Source organism: Heterocephalus glaber, unplaced genomic scaffold (assembly GCF_053883595.1).
Source record: "Heterocephalus glaber isolate CG9 unplaced genomic scaffold, H.glaber_assembly_v1.0 deba00000331, whole genome shotgun sequence".
NCBI lineage: Eukaryota > Metazoa > Chordata > Mammalia > Rodentia > Bathyergidae > Heterocephalus > Heterocephalus glaber.
In genome coordinates this window covers 22,023,426-22,037,015 of record NW_028258142.1, presented here as the reverse complement: position 1 = coordinate 22,037,015, position 13,590 = coordinate 22,023,426, and the positions used below count along the sequence as shown (strand labels likewise).

The following is a 13,590-nucleotide window of genomic DNA, read 5'->3' as shown; positions in this document are numbered from 1 at the left end:
TCAACAACCTTTTATAATGATAATGTTAGCGGATAGGATTGACATACCCTTTGTAGGTAAACAATTTTATAATTTGCTTTACTCTCTCAGTGTGCACTGCATTTCACTGTGCAAGGTTTGAAGTTTACTAGTCTACGTAATCAGGAAATTAAAGGTGTTCTTATGCATTAAGGAAGCCAAAATGAGCCTTGAGATGGTCACAACAGTTTTGATTTACCAGGTTTGCAGTAACAGATTTTAGGGCCATATCACCACATTGCTTTCTGTGTCATGTGGAGGTATCTCTTGAGTTTGGCCCACTCTTGTCCCTATGTATTTATTGTACTCAAAACAAAAATAAAAACAAAAATTTAAATTTAAGAGTAGTTTTGTCCTACACTTACTGTCTGTACCTTTTGCAGGGCAAAGCCATAAATAAATATTTGCTGGTTTGTGTTGATTGAGTGATTTAAGGTAAATAAACAAGCTCAAATGCCTACTGGGGGAAGATAATGTAAAGGAGAAAAGCTAACAGCAGGGATTGTAAGTGAACCAGAGTCCCAGCCTCTGAAGGGCGTGGCTTCTACCATGCTTCTAGTTTACTTTGCACTTTGGAAAGTGCGTCCTAGGTTGCTAGAGCGGCTGATTTTCCGAGGGATGCTGCAAAAACAGGCTTTTAATGCAATCTTTTTCTAAGTGCTGGGAATCAATTCAAATTTTTACCAAGTCATTTTGCAGACTAATACTGTGAACCCAAACAAATACTTCTAGGAAGTCCATTTACTTGCCAGGAACCAATTCGGAAGTTCTGCTTTAAATAGAACAGATAATATAAAAACACACATTTTGGGCCGGGGATTTAGCTCAGTGGTTCTGCCTCCTGCCACTCAAGCCCAAGGTCCCGAGTTCGATCCCTAGTACCAAAATAAATAAATAAATAAATAAAAACACATTTTCTAAGACACTGTGATTGTTAGGAAGGACCTGACGGGTAAGAGATCTGGCTTCCTGTGGGGCTCCTTGGGTTTAGATGAGGCAGGGCATTGCTCTCTGCTCACGTGAACTTGGGCAATTTAATCTTTATAAATCTCAGCTGCTGCACCCGTAAAGTGGTCTTGACGGTAAGACTACCAGCTTCCCGGGGTTATTCTAAGGACGACATGAGAAAATTTAAGCCACAGCCCGTGGCATTTAATGGCCCCATACCTGTTAACGATTCCTAATTCAGTACTCTTCTAAATAACACAGTTATTCATGCTCCTGCCAAATACTGCACAAATAATATCACGTTCCCAGATATCTCAACATTCCGCCACAAGAAATTGTACATTTTCTATATGATGTCTCATTCTTTACTCAACATCAGAATAAGCAACATCGACACAGACAGGAAATATGCGCTGCTTATTTCCAGGCCAGACCGGGGGCAGAGAATCAGCCCTCTTAGACTGCCGATGCCTAATCACACAAACCCACACTCTTCCCGAACGCTATAATACTCTGACTTACGTCAGGGGATCAATTCTGCAGCAACTTCACAACAATTCCTACGTTTAATTTATTCTCGGACCTAGTACTTTCCTCTAGTGGCGTCTGACACCGTCTCTACCGTTATTAAAGTTCATTTCTCTGCAAGTATCCATCCACACTCTGAGTTTGAAGTTTTCTTTTTTCTAACTCCTTTCGAGGTTTGTTTACAAAAGTCTCTAATTGACAATTTCTGATAAGGACTAGGCGTTTGGCCACTCCCCGCACTCAACTTTCCTTCCAGGGAAAACCTCTGTCGGCGCTCCTAAACCTCACACCACAGCTGATTCGACTTGACTTGGGGTGTTCGCAGATTCTCGAAGCCGACCCCTTTGTTCTGCCACCCCGCTTTTTAAGGAAGTCATTTAGGGCCGGGCGGTGTGCCGCGCCCCTCGGCTGGTCTGCGCCCCGGCGCGTCTACGGCGATTCCCGGCGGGTTACGCTCGCCAGAGTCCGAGACTCTCTCCAGAGGGCTTCTCGCGGGGGCGGGGACAGGGGCGGGCCCGGCGTCAAGTTTCCCTACGTCACCTGGGAAGTCCCCATATGACCCGACGGGGTGCGCGGGCACTTTAGAGGATTCCCGGCTCCCGCGAGTTAGCTCTGCACCTCCGCGCGCCGCGCCACTTGTTCCTGCCCGCTCCCCGCGCAGCCCGCTCCCTACCGAACCCCAGGTGCTCAACTGGGCACTGCGTCTTCCGGAGTGCAGCAGAGATCGTGGCGGCGCCTAGAGAGATGCCTGGAAAGGTGTGTAAGGGCACGCAACCGAACTCCAAGCGGGCACTGGCAGGTAACCACCAGCTTCGGCCACGGAAACCCAAACCCGGCGGGGTAAGAGTGGAGTTTGGAGGTCGCGCTGGGCCCAGATCCCGGTCCTTCTGGGTTCGGGGTCGAAAGCACAAAGCCTCCAGGTCGGGCCCGTCCCCGACCTGGCGCGCGCCTAGGAACGCATCCAGGAGTTGCAGACCCACGCGCGGAGCTCAGCCAGTCTTGAGTTAGGGATGCCGCTGCATTTTGGCCAGGTCACAAAGCTTCTGCTTTCCCCTTCGCACTAATTGCTCTTTCTTGGGGCCACCGGGAGAAGTGCAAATGCAGGCTGCTCCCCCATAGTCATTGTTTTGGCTGGCGGGGGCGGAAGAGGGCTCCGGCCATACTGGTATTACATCAGACAACTTTAGGCCCCCAGTTTTCTTCACTTTCATTTTATAGTCCCGCCTAGTGGGGCATGCACGGGAAGTGGTACATTGCAAATATGACCATGGCTAAATTGGCACCAGGCTGCTTGCCCTGGTCATAGCTTGGGATGGAGAAACTGTGCTCACCTTTTGTGATGTTCAAGAGTTCTGATCATGTTTTTGAAAGGTCTATTCTGTGCATAGCCCTCTCTGGACCTAGTTCCCAACAGTAAGAGACCAGCAAAGGTCCTCTCAAATTTAACTAGATATTAAAACATTTACAGGTGTGTAACTGTAGTAAAAAAATGAAGGAAACAAGGCTGGAGGTGTAGCTCAGTGGTAGAGCCCTTGCCCAGCATGTGCAAGACTTTGGGTTCCATCTCTGTACCCCCATAACAGGAAGCAACCAGAGTCTATTTTCTGAGATTTTGTTGTTGCTGCTGCTGTTGCTGTTGTTGTTAAAAGAGGTAATTTTTCCTCATAGATACAGAACTTTCGAAAATCATATGATCTGGGCCGGGGATTTAGCTCAGTGCTTTCGCCGCCTGCTGCGCAAGCGCAAGGACCCGAGTTCATCCCTGGTACCAAAAAAAAAAAAAATCGTATGATCAGTGATATTTTATACGGACTGTATGCTAGTCTGTTACTGCCTTTGTAAATAATCAAAATATTTGTTTGACCCTGGAGCCTATAAAAATTGTATATAAAAATTGCATATGATGTGATTTATTAGGTTTCCTAGTAGGGGTTAGGAAAGATTTCACTCAGCTCTTGTAGAGAGAAAAATTGGCTGGAATGTAAGTTTTAGAGTTTGCTTTTACTACATATTTACATGTCTCATTCATTTTGAGCCTGAGTGTGGGGACTTACAAAATACTGGGTTGTTAATTTGTATTTGTGATTACTTTTAACATTCGTAGTCATGAACTTTAAGAGGACCAAAAGACCATGAATTGTTCTATGAAATATTAAAAAAATAGCAATATATGGATTTTGTACTAATTTTATTTAGGACAAAGTTTAATTGGAAATTGTAAGATTGATTTTCTTAAAATAATATTTCATTAATTATAGTACCTAAATTCTAAATAGTAGTAAACATGTGAATTATGAATTATGAAGCTTATTTTCTGCTTCTTTCTTTTCTATATAGGCAAGGCACTGATACAGAATGGGGTTGTAGGAAGAGGCTAGTTTAGGTTAACATGTAAATTTTAAGTTACTTTAGGGAGTATATTTAATTTAGAGTAACATTTTTTTCTTTTTTTGGTATCAGGGTTCGAACTCAGGTCCTTGCGCCTTGGGCTGTTGGGGGGAGGTGGCGGAACCACTAAGCTCAATCCCCAGCCCCATGGAGTAACATTTTTATGAGAAAATATCAAGGAGTTTTTAAAGGAGGGCATAACTGAACTATGAAATTGCTATTTGAAGACCAAATCTACTTATAAACAATACATAGGTTTAGAATCTGACTTCTGTTCCCTGTCCAACCTTAAAGTGAGATCCTGATGTCTCCCGGGGGTGTTAAAGGCATAATAATGGTATTGTTCATAGTGTTGGACATATTTCTATATTTCAAAGTAAGATAACACATGCTTCAGCCAGCATTTTTTTAAAAAGATTTCAAATAACTGAGTATATTCTTACTTGAAGTCTCACATTTGGGAAACAGGTGCACATGAAGCTAAAGTTAAGAGAAATATTTCTGGGACTCTGCTTGTCATTTGAAAGGGGGTGTTCACTTGGCCTACAGCATGGACTGTTGTCACTATTCATTTCGATGTTTCCTTTTCAGAGCTGGAAGTTGAGTGCGCCGCCCAGCTCAGGAGAATTGGCAACAAACTGAATCCCCTGGGCTGTGCCACGGAGATCCGGGCGATACTTGGAGAGATGCCTGGGAAGAAGGCTCGGAAGAGCGCACAGCAGGGTCCACCACGGGCCCCGGCAGGTGCGGAGTCCCCGGGCCTGCAGTGGGGCCTGGTTAGTCTGAGGGGACTCCAGGCTGCCTAAGGGTGCACCAGGGTCCGACAGGCGTCAAGGCCGGGTCTGGTCAGTGCCCTGGCGTGTGCCTTTGCGACGCTTCCAGGAAGCTGTTCAGGCAATTCTCTTTGAACTGCAGGCCTCGATCCCTCCGGGCCTTGGTTTGCGATTGGCCTGTAGAGGCTCGTTGTCCTTGCCCTGGCCAGGAAGCTGCTTCCCCTCTACTTTTCCCTTCCTTCTCCTCTTCACTTGTCTTGCCTGAGGTCAAGGATGGGAAAAGTGCAAGTTCAGGCCCCGCCCCTAGTCTTTGTCTTGGCGAGCCTCAGAGCTTTCCTAAGCCCCACTCTTTCTTCCTCGTCCTCCACTTGGGAGAGTCCCAGGTCCCCTAGAGGGGACAGTGGTAACTGAGACTGCCCCACCCCCAGCTCCAACAAAAGCAGTGTTTAAGCTTGATACTGTCCCAGGCCCTCCCTTCCCACCCTGCCGTGAGCGCGACCGAGGGCTTTACGGAGGCCTGCCTGGACTCCTGAGTTCAGGAGCCTGGGAGGTCTTCCTCCTTAGTTAACATTTTAACAGGCCTTTTAGAAAGGAGTGGGGGTGGGATCCCGAAGAAGAGTTGGTCGACCACCGCCTTTTTTTTTTCCATTCATGCCCACCCCCTCCATCACAGGTCTGCTCACTCTGTCTCCTTATCCCTTCCCATTTCGTAAATCTTATCAAAGGCTGCGGTCACCTGCCAAGGGGTTTTTAACTAGGCAGGACGTAAAGGCTCCTGCCTGGAAACCCCTTTGGGCCATACTGTGATTACATCAGGCTACATACCCCCCCCCCTTTCCCTTTTATAGCCCTGCTGGTGAGGAACGCACAGGAAGTGGTATATTGCAAATGCGACCAGGGCTAAGTTGACACCAGGCTGCTCTCCCTGGTCATAGCTTGGGGTGGAAAAACTTTGTCCAGCTTTTATGATATCCAAGGGCTTTGACCATGCTTCTGAAACACTCAATCTGAGCAAAACACTTTGGATGGATTTACTCCATTCCCAAGTAACAAGGCACAGCAGACAGCCCCCCTTAAAATATATTATTAGTACCTGTATAGATGAGTAATCTCAAAATATTAAACTGGGAGCTATTTTCTGCCTTTTTTTGGGAAAGGGATGATTTTTCTTCATAGAGTTCAAGGCTCCTCAGATTGTATGGTACATGATGTTTTGGGAGGTGGTGAGTGAGGATCCAACCCAGGGATCTAGAGCACCAGGGAATCCTGTATTAGCCCATAAAAATGGCATCTTGAAAGAATATTAGGTCTCTTCTTAACCCTTAAGAAAAATTTCACTCACTCTTTTTGGCTGAAATGTAGGTTTAAATATTTACTATTTATTTATAGTTCTCATTTCTTTTTAGCCTAAATAGGATCTTTGCAAGGTCTTTTTAAAAGAAAAAAATTTAAATTTGTAATCTGCTTATCATTTTCTTGAAATGGACCAAAGTGGAACAAAACAACCCTTGAGTTCTCATAGTTTGAGTTAGTTGTATTTAAAGTGTGGACTTAATTTTGTGAATAATTTTTTATGAGAAAATATTAGTGGTTTAATGTGAGAAAGAGTAAAGTTTTTATTTATTAAGAAGGCAGGAATAATTTGAACTGTAAATTACTATTTGAAAACCAAATCTACTTGAAAACAACACAAGTGTTTAGAAACAGACATCTCTTTTCTGGCCAATCTTTTAAAAAATTTTTCTTTCTGGGGGATTGAACTCAGGACCTTGCACTTGTGAGACTGATGCGGCGCCACTGAGCTACATCCCCAACCCTCTTTCTGGATGATTTTATTTATTTTATTTTATTTTATTTTTTTTGTTACCAAGGATCGACCTTGGATTCTTGCGCTTGTGCAGCAGGTGGTGAAACCACTGAGCTAAATCCCTGGCCCTTCAGGATGATTTTAAAGAAAGATTTGAAAGTAAATGTTTACATACTTAAAAATGGGTCAGTGTCTGTGTAGGTTGTAAATGGTCTTTTACTTTGAGAAAACAGGTGCATATAATGCTGAAATTTTTTTTTTTTTTGGTACCGGGGATCGAACCTGGGTCCTTGTGCTTGCGCAGCAGGCGGTGAAACCTCTGAGCTAAATCCCCGGCCCTATTGCTGAAATTTTAAAAAATGTTTCCTAGGATGAGAATGTTAACTTTTGCTGTTTACAGTTGGGACTATTGTCAATGTTAACTTTGATGTTTTGCTTTCTATTTTTAGAGCTGGAAGTCGAGTGTGCTGCTCAGTTTAGGAGAATTGGAGATAAACTGAATTTTCGGCAGAAACTTATGAATTTGATTTCTAAACTCTTCAGTTTGATAACCTGACTCCTTCAAAAGCTTTTGCATGAAGGGACTTCTTTCAAAAGAAAGTATCCCCAGTAGGTGCCAATCTTATTGATTAGAGGGAAGATTACATTGTAATTGAGAGAAATGTGAAAGAACATTCACTTGCTTCAGGCTGGCTGCCTTTGGAAAGGAAAGATGGAATATAAAGGGCTTTGAACAGAGGGGAACAGAGGGAAGTAATCAATACTCCCACCCTTCCCTGTACTAGGGATTGAACACAGCATCTTTGCACTGATCTACATCCCTAGCTCCCCACTTTTTTTTTCAATTTTGAGAAAGGTTCTTAAGTAGCCGAAGTTGGCCTCAGACATGCAGTCCTCCTGTGTCAGTCTCCCAGTGCACTGCGATTATAGGCATGTACCACCATGGCTCTCTTTTTTGATTAGAGAATTGTTCTTGTATTTTTGCTGTAGGTTTTTGGCGAGTGTAGTGTAAAAGATGATGGCGAATGATTACACTGGGCAGAGGGGAAGAAATAGTTCACTGTTTTCTTTTCAGTGACCACTCCAGAACTACATAAAATACAGAATTTGGTTTATACATATAATCTTAGTAAGAGGAAGAATTTCCTTCTGATAACACTGAAAGCCATAGTGAATGTTGGTTTCATAAGTCACTGCAAAATAATTTTTTTAAAAATTTGGATTGTATTCTTTCTGTTCAGATCATTTTTAAGTATGTTCCTGTGGGCATTGACTGGAAAGTATGGAAAGCTAGAAAATACCTTAAAAATTGAATAGAAGTATAGGAAGATTACTTGGTACCGGTAAAACATTTTTGGTACTGGAGATTGAGCCCAGGCCCTTCACACTGAGTTGCATTCTCGGCCCTTTATTTTGAATGAGGATGCTCAGTCACTAACTTGCCTGGGTTGGGCTTCAATTTAGGATCCTCCTGCCTCAGCCTCCTAGAGTGCTGGAATTAGAGGAGTGTACTACCACACTGGCTAGTGTCAGTAAAACTCTTACAGATTGAATATTAAATGGTAAAGACCTTGAAGTTTTTGTTTTGTTTTTTTTTTGAGACAGGGTTTTCATATATATTCAACAAACTCAAACTCACAGTGATCCTCCTGCCTCAGCCTTCTGAGTTCTACAATTATAGGTGTGCGCCACCATGCCTGGCTTTATTTTGATTTTTGGTTAAGAGCTTGGGGATTTTTATATAGAGAAGGATAATGAAAAAAAGAGAACTTGACTTTTTAATTGATGTAATTAAAACTTAGTAAAACATAATTTTCTAGAAATTTCTGTGGTGCTCTTTCACACTAGTTATACATACTATAGAAAGTGATCTTTTAAAAGAAACCTGAATATTTTCATAATTGGAATGTATTTTTAAAAAGAACAGATATTTCTCATCAAGAATGAAAATCTCATAATTATGTATATGTATATAAAGACATGTGCATACCTGTATAGGTAATATACATTAGAGTATTATGTAGATTCTTAGAAGAGTTTCATTTAGTTTCATGGGCTATAAACATGAAACAAACTATTCAATAGCAAAACAAATCTTATTAAAAATAGGCTCAAAGAAGAAAGAAATGGCTTACAGATACATGATTCAGAGAAATCCAAATGAAAAGCACAATTAGGTATCACCTAATACCTGCTAACTTGGCCATTTTAAAAAACAATAATTACAAATGTTGAGGATGTGGAAAAAAGGGAAGGAACACTTATATATATCCATGATGGTGGTGTGAATTAGTAAAACCATTTTGGAAAACAGTATAAAGGTTCCTTGAAAAAGTAGAAGCGACCGTGTGACTCACCCGTCCCACTAATGGGTATACACTTAAAGGAATTGAGAGCAGTATTCCGAGAGATGGCTGTGCTCTTGTGTTCACTGCAGTATTTGTTTTTTTAGTATTATTTGTAATAGTTATGGGATAGAAACAACCTGTGTCATAATGGTATACTATTCAGTCTTTTCTAAAAACAGGAAATGCTGTCATTTGTTAAAACCTAGAGGACATTATGGTAGGTGAAATAAACCAGCTACAGAGACAAACATGGTTTTAAATATATATATATATATGGTAATCTATAAAAGTCAAATTTGACAGTAGAGAGTAGGATGGTGGTTACCAGAGCCTGGTTAGAAGTGGGGCGGGGGGGATAGGCAAAGGGGGAAAGGGAGACACTGGTCAATTAGAAATGAGTTCTGATGTTTTCCTATATAGCAGGGTGATTGTAGTTACTGTATATTTCAAAAAAAACTCAAAGGATTTGAAATGTTCTCACCACAAGAAATAAATATTTGAGGCAATGAACATACTAATTACTCTGATTTGATTATTCCACAATGTACCCGTGTATTGAAAAATTTTACCCCATAAAAGTACAATTTATCATTTAAAGTAAAATTTAAAAATACCAAAAAGAGGAAATAATATCATGTTTGAATTTCACTAGGAATATTATTTATTTTACCTATTTATAATTAAAATATTTTTTTGTTTTAGTTTGAAAACATGTATTAGTTGCATTTTTGCTGTAAGACAAAGGTTGCGTAACTACTTGAGGTTTTTTTGGGTTTTTTTACTACTTGAGTTCTTAACAGTAAGAATATAGGCTAGTCACTTTGGATGAAAAATTATACCTCAGCATCTGGCTGTTTTTAGTATTTCTTAAGATTGTTGCAAAGATTGTGGGCTTTTTTTTTCTTTTTTCCTAGGGGTGATATTTTGTCATGAGTATTTATGGCCTGTAACTGTATTTATATGTATGTACATATGAAAGTTGATCACTGTAGTGAACAATTAAAATTTATCACAATTCTTCTGTGTGTGTTTATTTTTTCACCCTGTAAGCCGCTAAGTGTTCCTTATTGAACCAAAATATTTTAACTGACTTACATCAGCTGACATCTTTTGACTGTATCTCCAGCCCAGTGCTGTGCTAGGAACAGGAAATACAGGGGCACTTGGCTTGATTTCAGCTGTCAAGGGACTTCACACTTTAATTGGGAAGGGAAGTAGTAAAAAATAGGAAGTTAATGCCAGGTATAGGACTTGAGCTGAGAGTGATTTAAAGTAGCCTAGAGATTCATGATCAAATTAGAGCTGTTTAGTCAACATCCTTGCCTGCCTTTGAGAGGGCAGGAGCTGCTATGCAGTTCCCATTTAGGTGACCTCAGGCTTCTCCTCTGCCTTCAGCACTAGGGCAGCAAGGATTGCTTCATTGAAGCTAGTCATGTGGAGAAGTAGGCGGAACTTTGTGGCCTTCCTGTTTGAGTGTGAGAACTAAGGCGCTCCTGGTTTGTAACTTTGTCTAGGAGCCACATCTTTACTCCACCCCTGCCTTCAAAAGAAGTCGGCTGACCTCGTGAAATGTAAATTACTTTCCTTAAATGGAAGTTGGGAGGAAGAGTTAGAGGTGAGGATGCTAGACCAAGCCTATCCCTCCCAGTTAGGAAGGACTGTACTGCAGGAGGGGGAGGTTGGCTTCACAAAGGGTGGGTCAACTTGCATTTCATTTGAAAGACTGCAAGAGTAACTCCTCTCCTACTACAGCCAAAATTATTTTGCTGAAAGAACTCTGTATGCTTTTTTATTTTTTAAAGATAGGAATAACGCATAAAGGCTTAGACACAGATTTCATAGTCTGAAGATAGGAAGAAAGTATATATGCTTGAGAACCATATTTTATTTTACTTTTTGGTATTAGTGATCGAACCCTGGTCCTTCCCCTTGCGAGGCAGGCGGTGGAACCACTGAGCTAAATCCCTGGCCGGAGAACCATATTTTAATATTAAAAATAGCCCAAGTTGTCCACGTAGTTGTTATCTGTTAGCCGACAAATTAGCATTTTTACTTGCATTCATGTTTCTAAACATCGATATTTGAAAAGTACAATGAATGAGTGTTGGTGAGGTAAGTTATTCTTTAGTCAAAAGGCCCAGTGTTCTGTGATTTGGGGTTTAGAAAACTTCTGATTTAACTTCAAACATATACTCCCAGCCTCCTCCTCTCTGGGCAGGAACAGCATTAATGGTGAAAATCTGTCAAACTTCAAGCCTTTGTTAGAGGGGACAATCCATTAGGACAGTATCAATCCAAACAGAGTGGTGACTGGTAGTGATATGACACAATACTCTGCAATCTTGAAGCTTGACTTTCAGGGCAAAACCAAATGTGTCCATGGTCACTTTTGGTCGTACCAGGGATTGAACTTGGGACCTTGTGCTTTTGAGGCAGGCGGTGAAACCACTGAGCTAAATCCCCAGCCCTCCATAGTCACTTTCATCGAGCTGTGTGACCATGGGCACAATAACTCTGTGAACCAGAGTTATTCTAAAACCAAGAGACCTTGATCATCCTGAAGATCTTTGTGGTTTTCAGAAAATACCATGGCGAAGGGATCTGAAGGCCTCTCCTCAACAGTTCTAGCTATTCAATAGTGTGAGAAGGAACTGAAGAGCTTGCAAGAAGAGGGAAGGGAGCAGCGTTTAGAAAAGAAATCCATTTTCTAACATCTTTTTCCCTGTGTTTCTAAGGAAGATTAGATGGGAGTGGCTTGGACTTGTGGGTATTTTCTTGGAATGAGAATTCCCAGTGCATGTCTGTTTTCCTGATGATGGTGACACTGGCAGAGCAATTTACATGCAGCTAAAAATAGATGTGGCAACCTGGTAGGACACACCCTACTTTGTAATCATGTGAACATTCTCTAGTAATGGGTCATGATTAAAGAGAAAAACCTTTGTCCATACAACCCATGCACTAACTTTAGGTTCTCTTTTATAGATTTTCAAAAATTAGTTTGACACATTTAAAGTGAAATGTTCCAACTCACCTACACTTTATTCTTTTATGATCTTATTCCCAAATATGTTATTCTTCAAAACTGCAGAGGAATGGGAGATAGGGTAAAAATTGTAGATGGGGATTTCAGATCCCCTTACTTGGTTATTGTTGGCATGTTCTGGTCCCTTCCCTTCATGCATCCATGAGGTCTCCTTTCTGGGATTGGAAATCGCACAGCACAAGGAGCTTGGGCTTGGATTTGTGCAACAAAACAGAACAGAACAACACAGAACATGCAAATTACTCCTTGATATTTCTTGTTTTAGGAAAGGCTTCTATCCTTTTAGTCATGCTCTTTCACTGTGATTTCTAATAGAGCTAAGGAGTTTACCCATTTCCAACCTTACATTTTTACTCGGCTATTGTCAAAACCACACAGCATTCTCTCCACAATTGTCATTGCTTCTGGCTTTGGAATCAGAGCTGTCATTTTGTCATTAGTGTTTGTATGGTTCTAGACAAATGCTTGGTCTGTTTTCTTATAAAGTGGTGTAAAATATGTTTTTCTAACCATCTGGACAGTGAGATGAGAGTGTGCATCGTGTCTGGCCTATAGTGTCAGTCCCCAGAAAATGTCAGTTCCCTTCAATATGGAGGGTTGGAGATTAGATTTTTACAAAGCTATGGAGGATTTTGTCCATTTTGAGGTTGAAATGAAACCTGTCGAAGAACATGATAGGGCTGTGTAGCAGAGCTCAGGGGAAGGGGCAGTTTTTCCCTTGAGTTTTGCCATCACTAGGAGTTTACAAATTAAAAGCACATGACCCATCTGCTTTTAATTTGTAAACTCTTAGTGATGGCAAATCATTTATTTTCATCCTGTATATAATGGGTTTCACAAAGGCTATTTAAATGACCAAAGTCTCTTGTCTATATTTATATAAAAATTCAAGTCTTGATTTCTGTAATATCTCTTCAAGAAATAGAAAAAAAAAGTTTCTGTCAACTTGTTCTGGATTTGGGTAAATTTAGTTTGGATAAGGCAGTTTTTCAGCAGGGGGTCTTACAGAGCTCTTCCCTGAGATGAGACTGAGCTTTTCTTAACTTGGAGAACAGTGGTCATATCAAAGCTGGTTTTGTCTTTTTTTGTTTGTTTGTTCTGGTACCAGGGATCGAACTCAGGACCTCGTGCTTGTGAGGCAGGTGGCGGCACCACTGAGCTAAATCCTGTACCCCTGGTTTTGTTTTTTGGTTTTGAGGAGGCTGAGTTATATTCATCCGTTCACACAGTGTGAGACTGCTCTTTTGAGTCTGTATTCATAGGAACAAAACTTCTATAATATAAATATTACTTACTAATTACCTATGATGTGCCAGGTACTTTAGAAACATACATTTATTATTTCACCTACTGCTCAGAACACTCCTGTTCAGAAAGCGCAGTTGGCCATCTTTCTCATTTTATAGTCAAAGAAGCTGAGATGCCTCAGGAAATCAGCAGCCTCCCTAAAATCAGCTGGGAAATGAGTGGGAGACACAAGATTTGAACTTGGGTCTTTCTGCCCTCAAAACTATCTTGTCTTACCCACAATAGCTACTGTGAGGCTGGGGGAAGAGTCCCTGTTCCAGAACAGGGCTGGTTTATTTTTTAGCCCAGCACTTCATTAAATGCAGCCAAATTTTACACTTCTGGATTTTTCTGAGGATGGAAAGTTGATTTTTAAGCTAGGCTAATGTGTGACAAAAACTCATAAGCATAGTGCCTGTTTGCACCCACCACCTCCACCCCGAATAT

The 13,590-nt window shown here is 41.3% G+C and overlaps 1 protein-coding gene across 2 annotated transcripts; it reads left to right on the top strand.

Moving 5' to 3' along the window:
* The first annotated feature begins 2,048 nt into the window (after positions 1 to 2,048).
* On the top strand, positions 2,049 to 9,828 carry Pmaip1 (phorbol-12-myristate-13-acetate-induced protein 1). Of its 2 annotated transcripts, none has more exons than XM_021239267.2 (3): positions 2,049 to 2,293; positions 4,474 to 4,626; positions 6,912 to 9,828. In XM_021239267.2, the coding sequence occupies exons 1-3, from the start codon at positions 2,239 to 2,241 to the stop codon at positions 7,016 to 7,018; spliced, it is 315 nt and encodes a 104-aa protein (XP_021094926.1). In that variant the 5' UTR covers positions 2,049 to 2,238; the 3' UTR covers positions 7,019 to 9,828. The 2 variants fall into 2 exon arrangements, with proteins under 2 accessions (XP_021094926.1, XP_012932685.1); XM_013077231.3 differs by having other exon boundaries at positions 2,051 to 2,250.
* Positions 9,829 to 13,590: the final 3,762 nt, after the last annotated feature.

What these genes read in the sequence shown, in the direction of transcription:
- Pmaip1 (XM_021239267.2), top strand. Translation starts at nt 2,239, where the DNA reads ATGCCTGGAAAGGTGTGTAAGGGCACGCAACCGAACTCCAAGCGGGCA. An exon ending in CTCCAAGCGGGCACTGGCAG is followed by an intron (nt 2,294 to 4,473) that starts GTAACCACCAGC and finishes TTTCCTTTTCAG; the next exon opens with AGCTGGAAGTTGAGTGCGCC. An exon ending in TCCACCACGGGCCCCGGCAG is followed by an intron (nt 4,627 to 6,911) that starts GTGCGGAGTCCC and finishes TTCTATTTTTAG; the next exon opens with AGCTGGAAGTCGAGTGTGCT.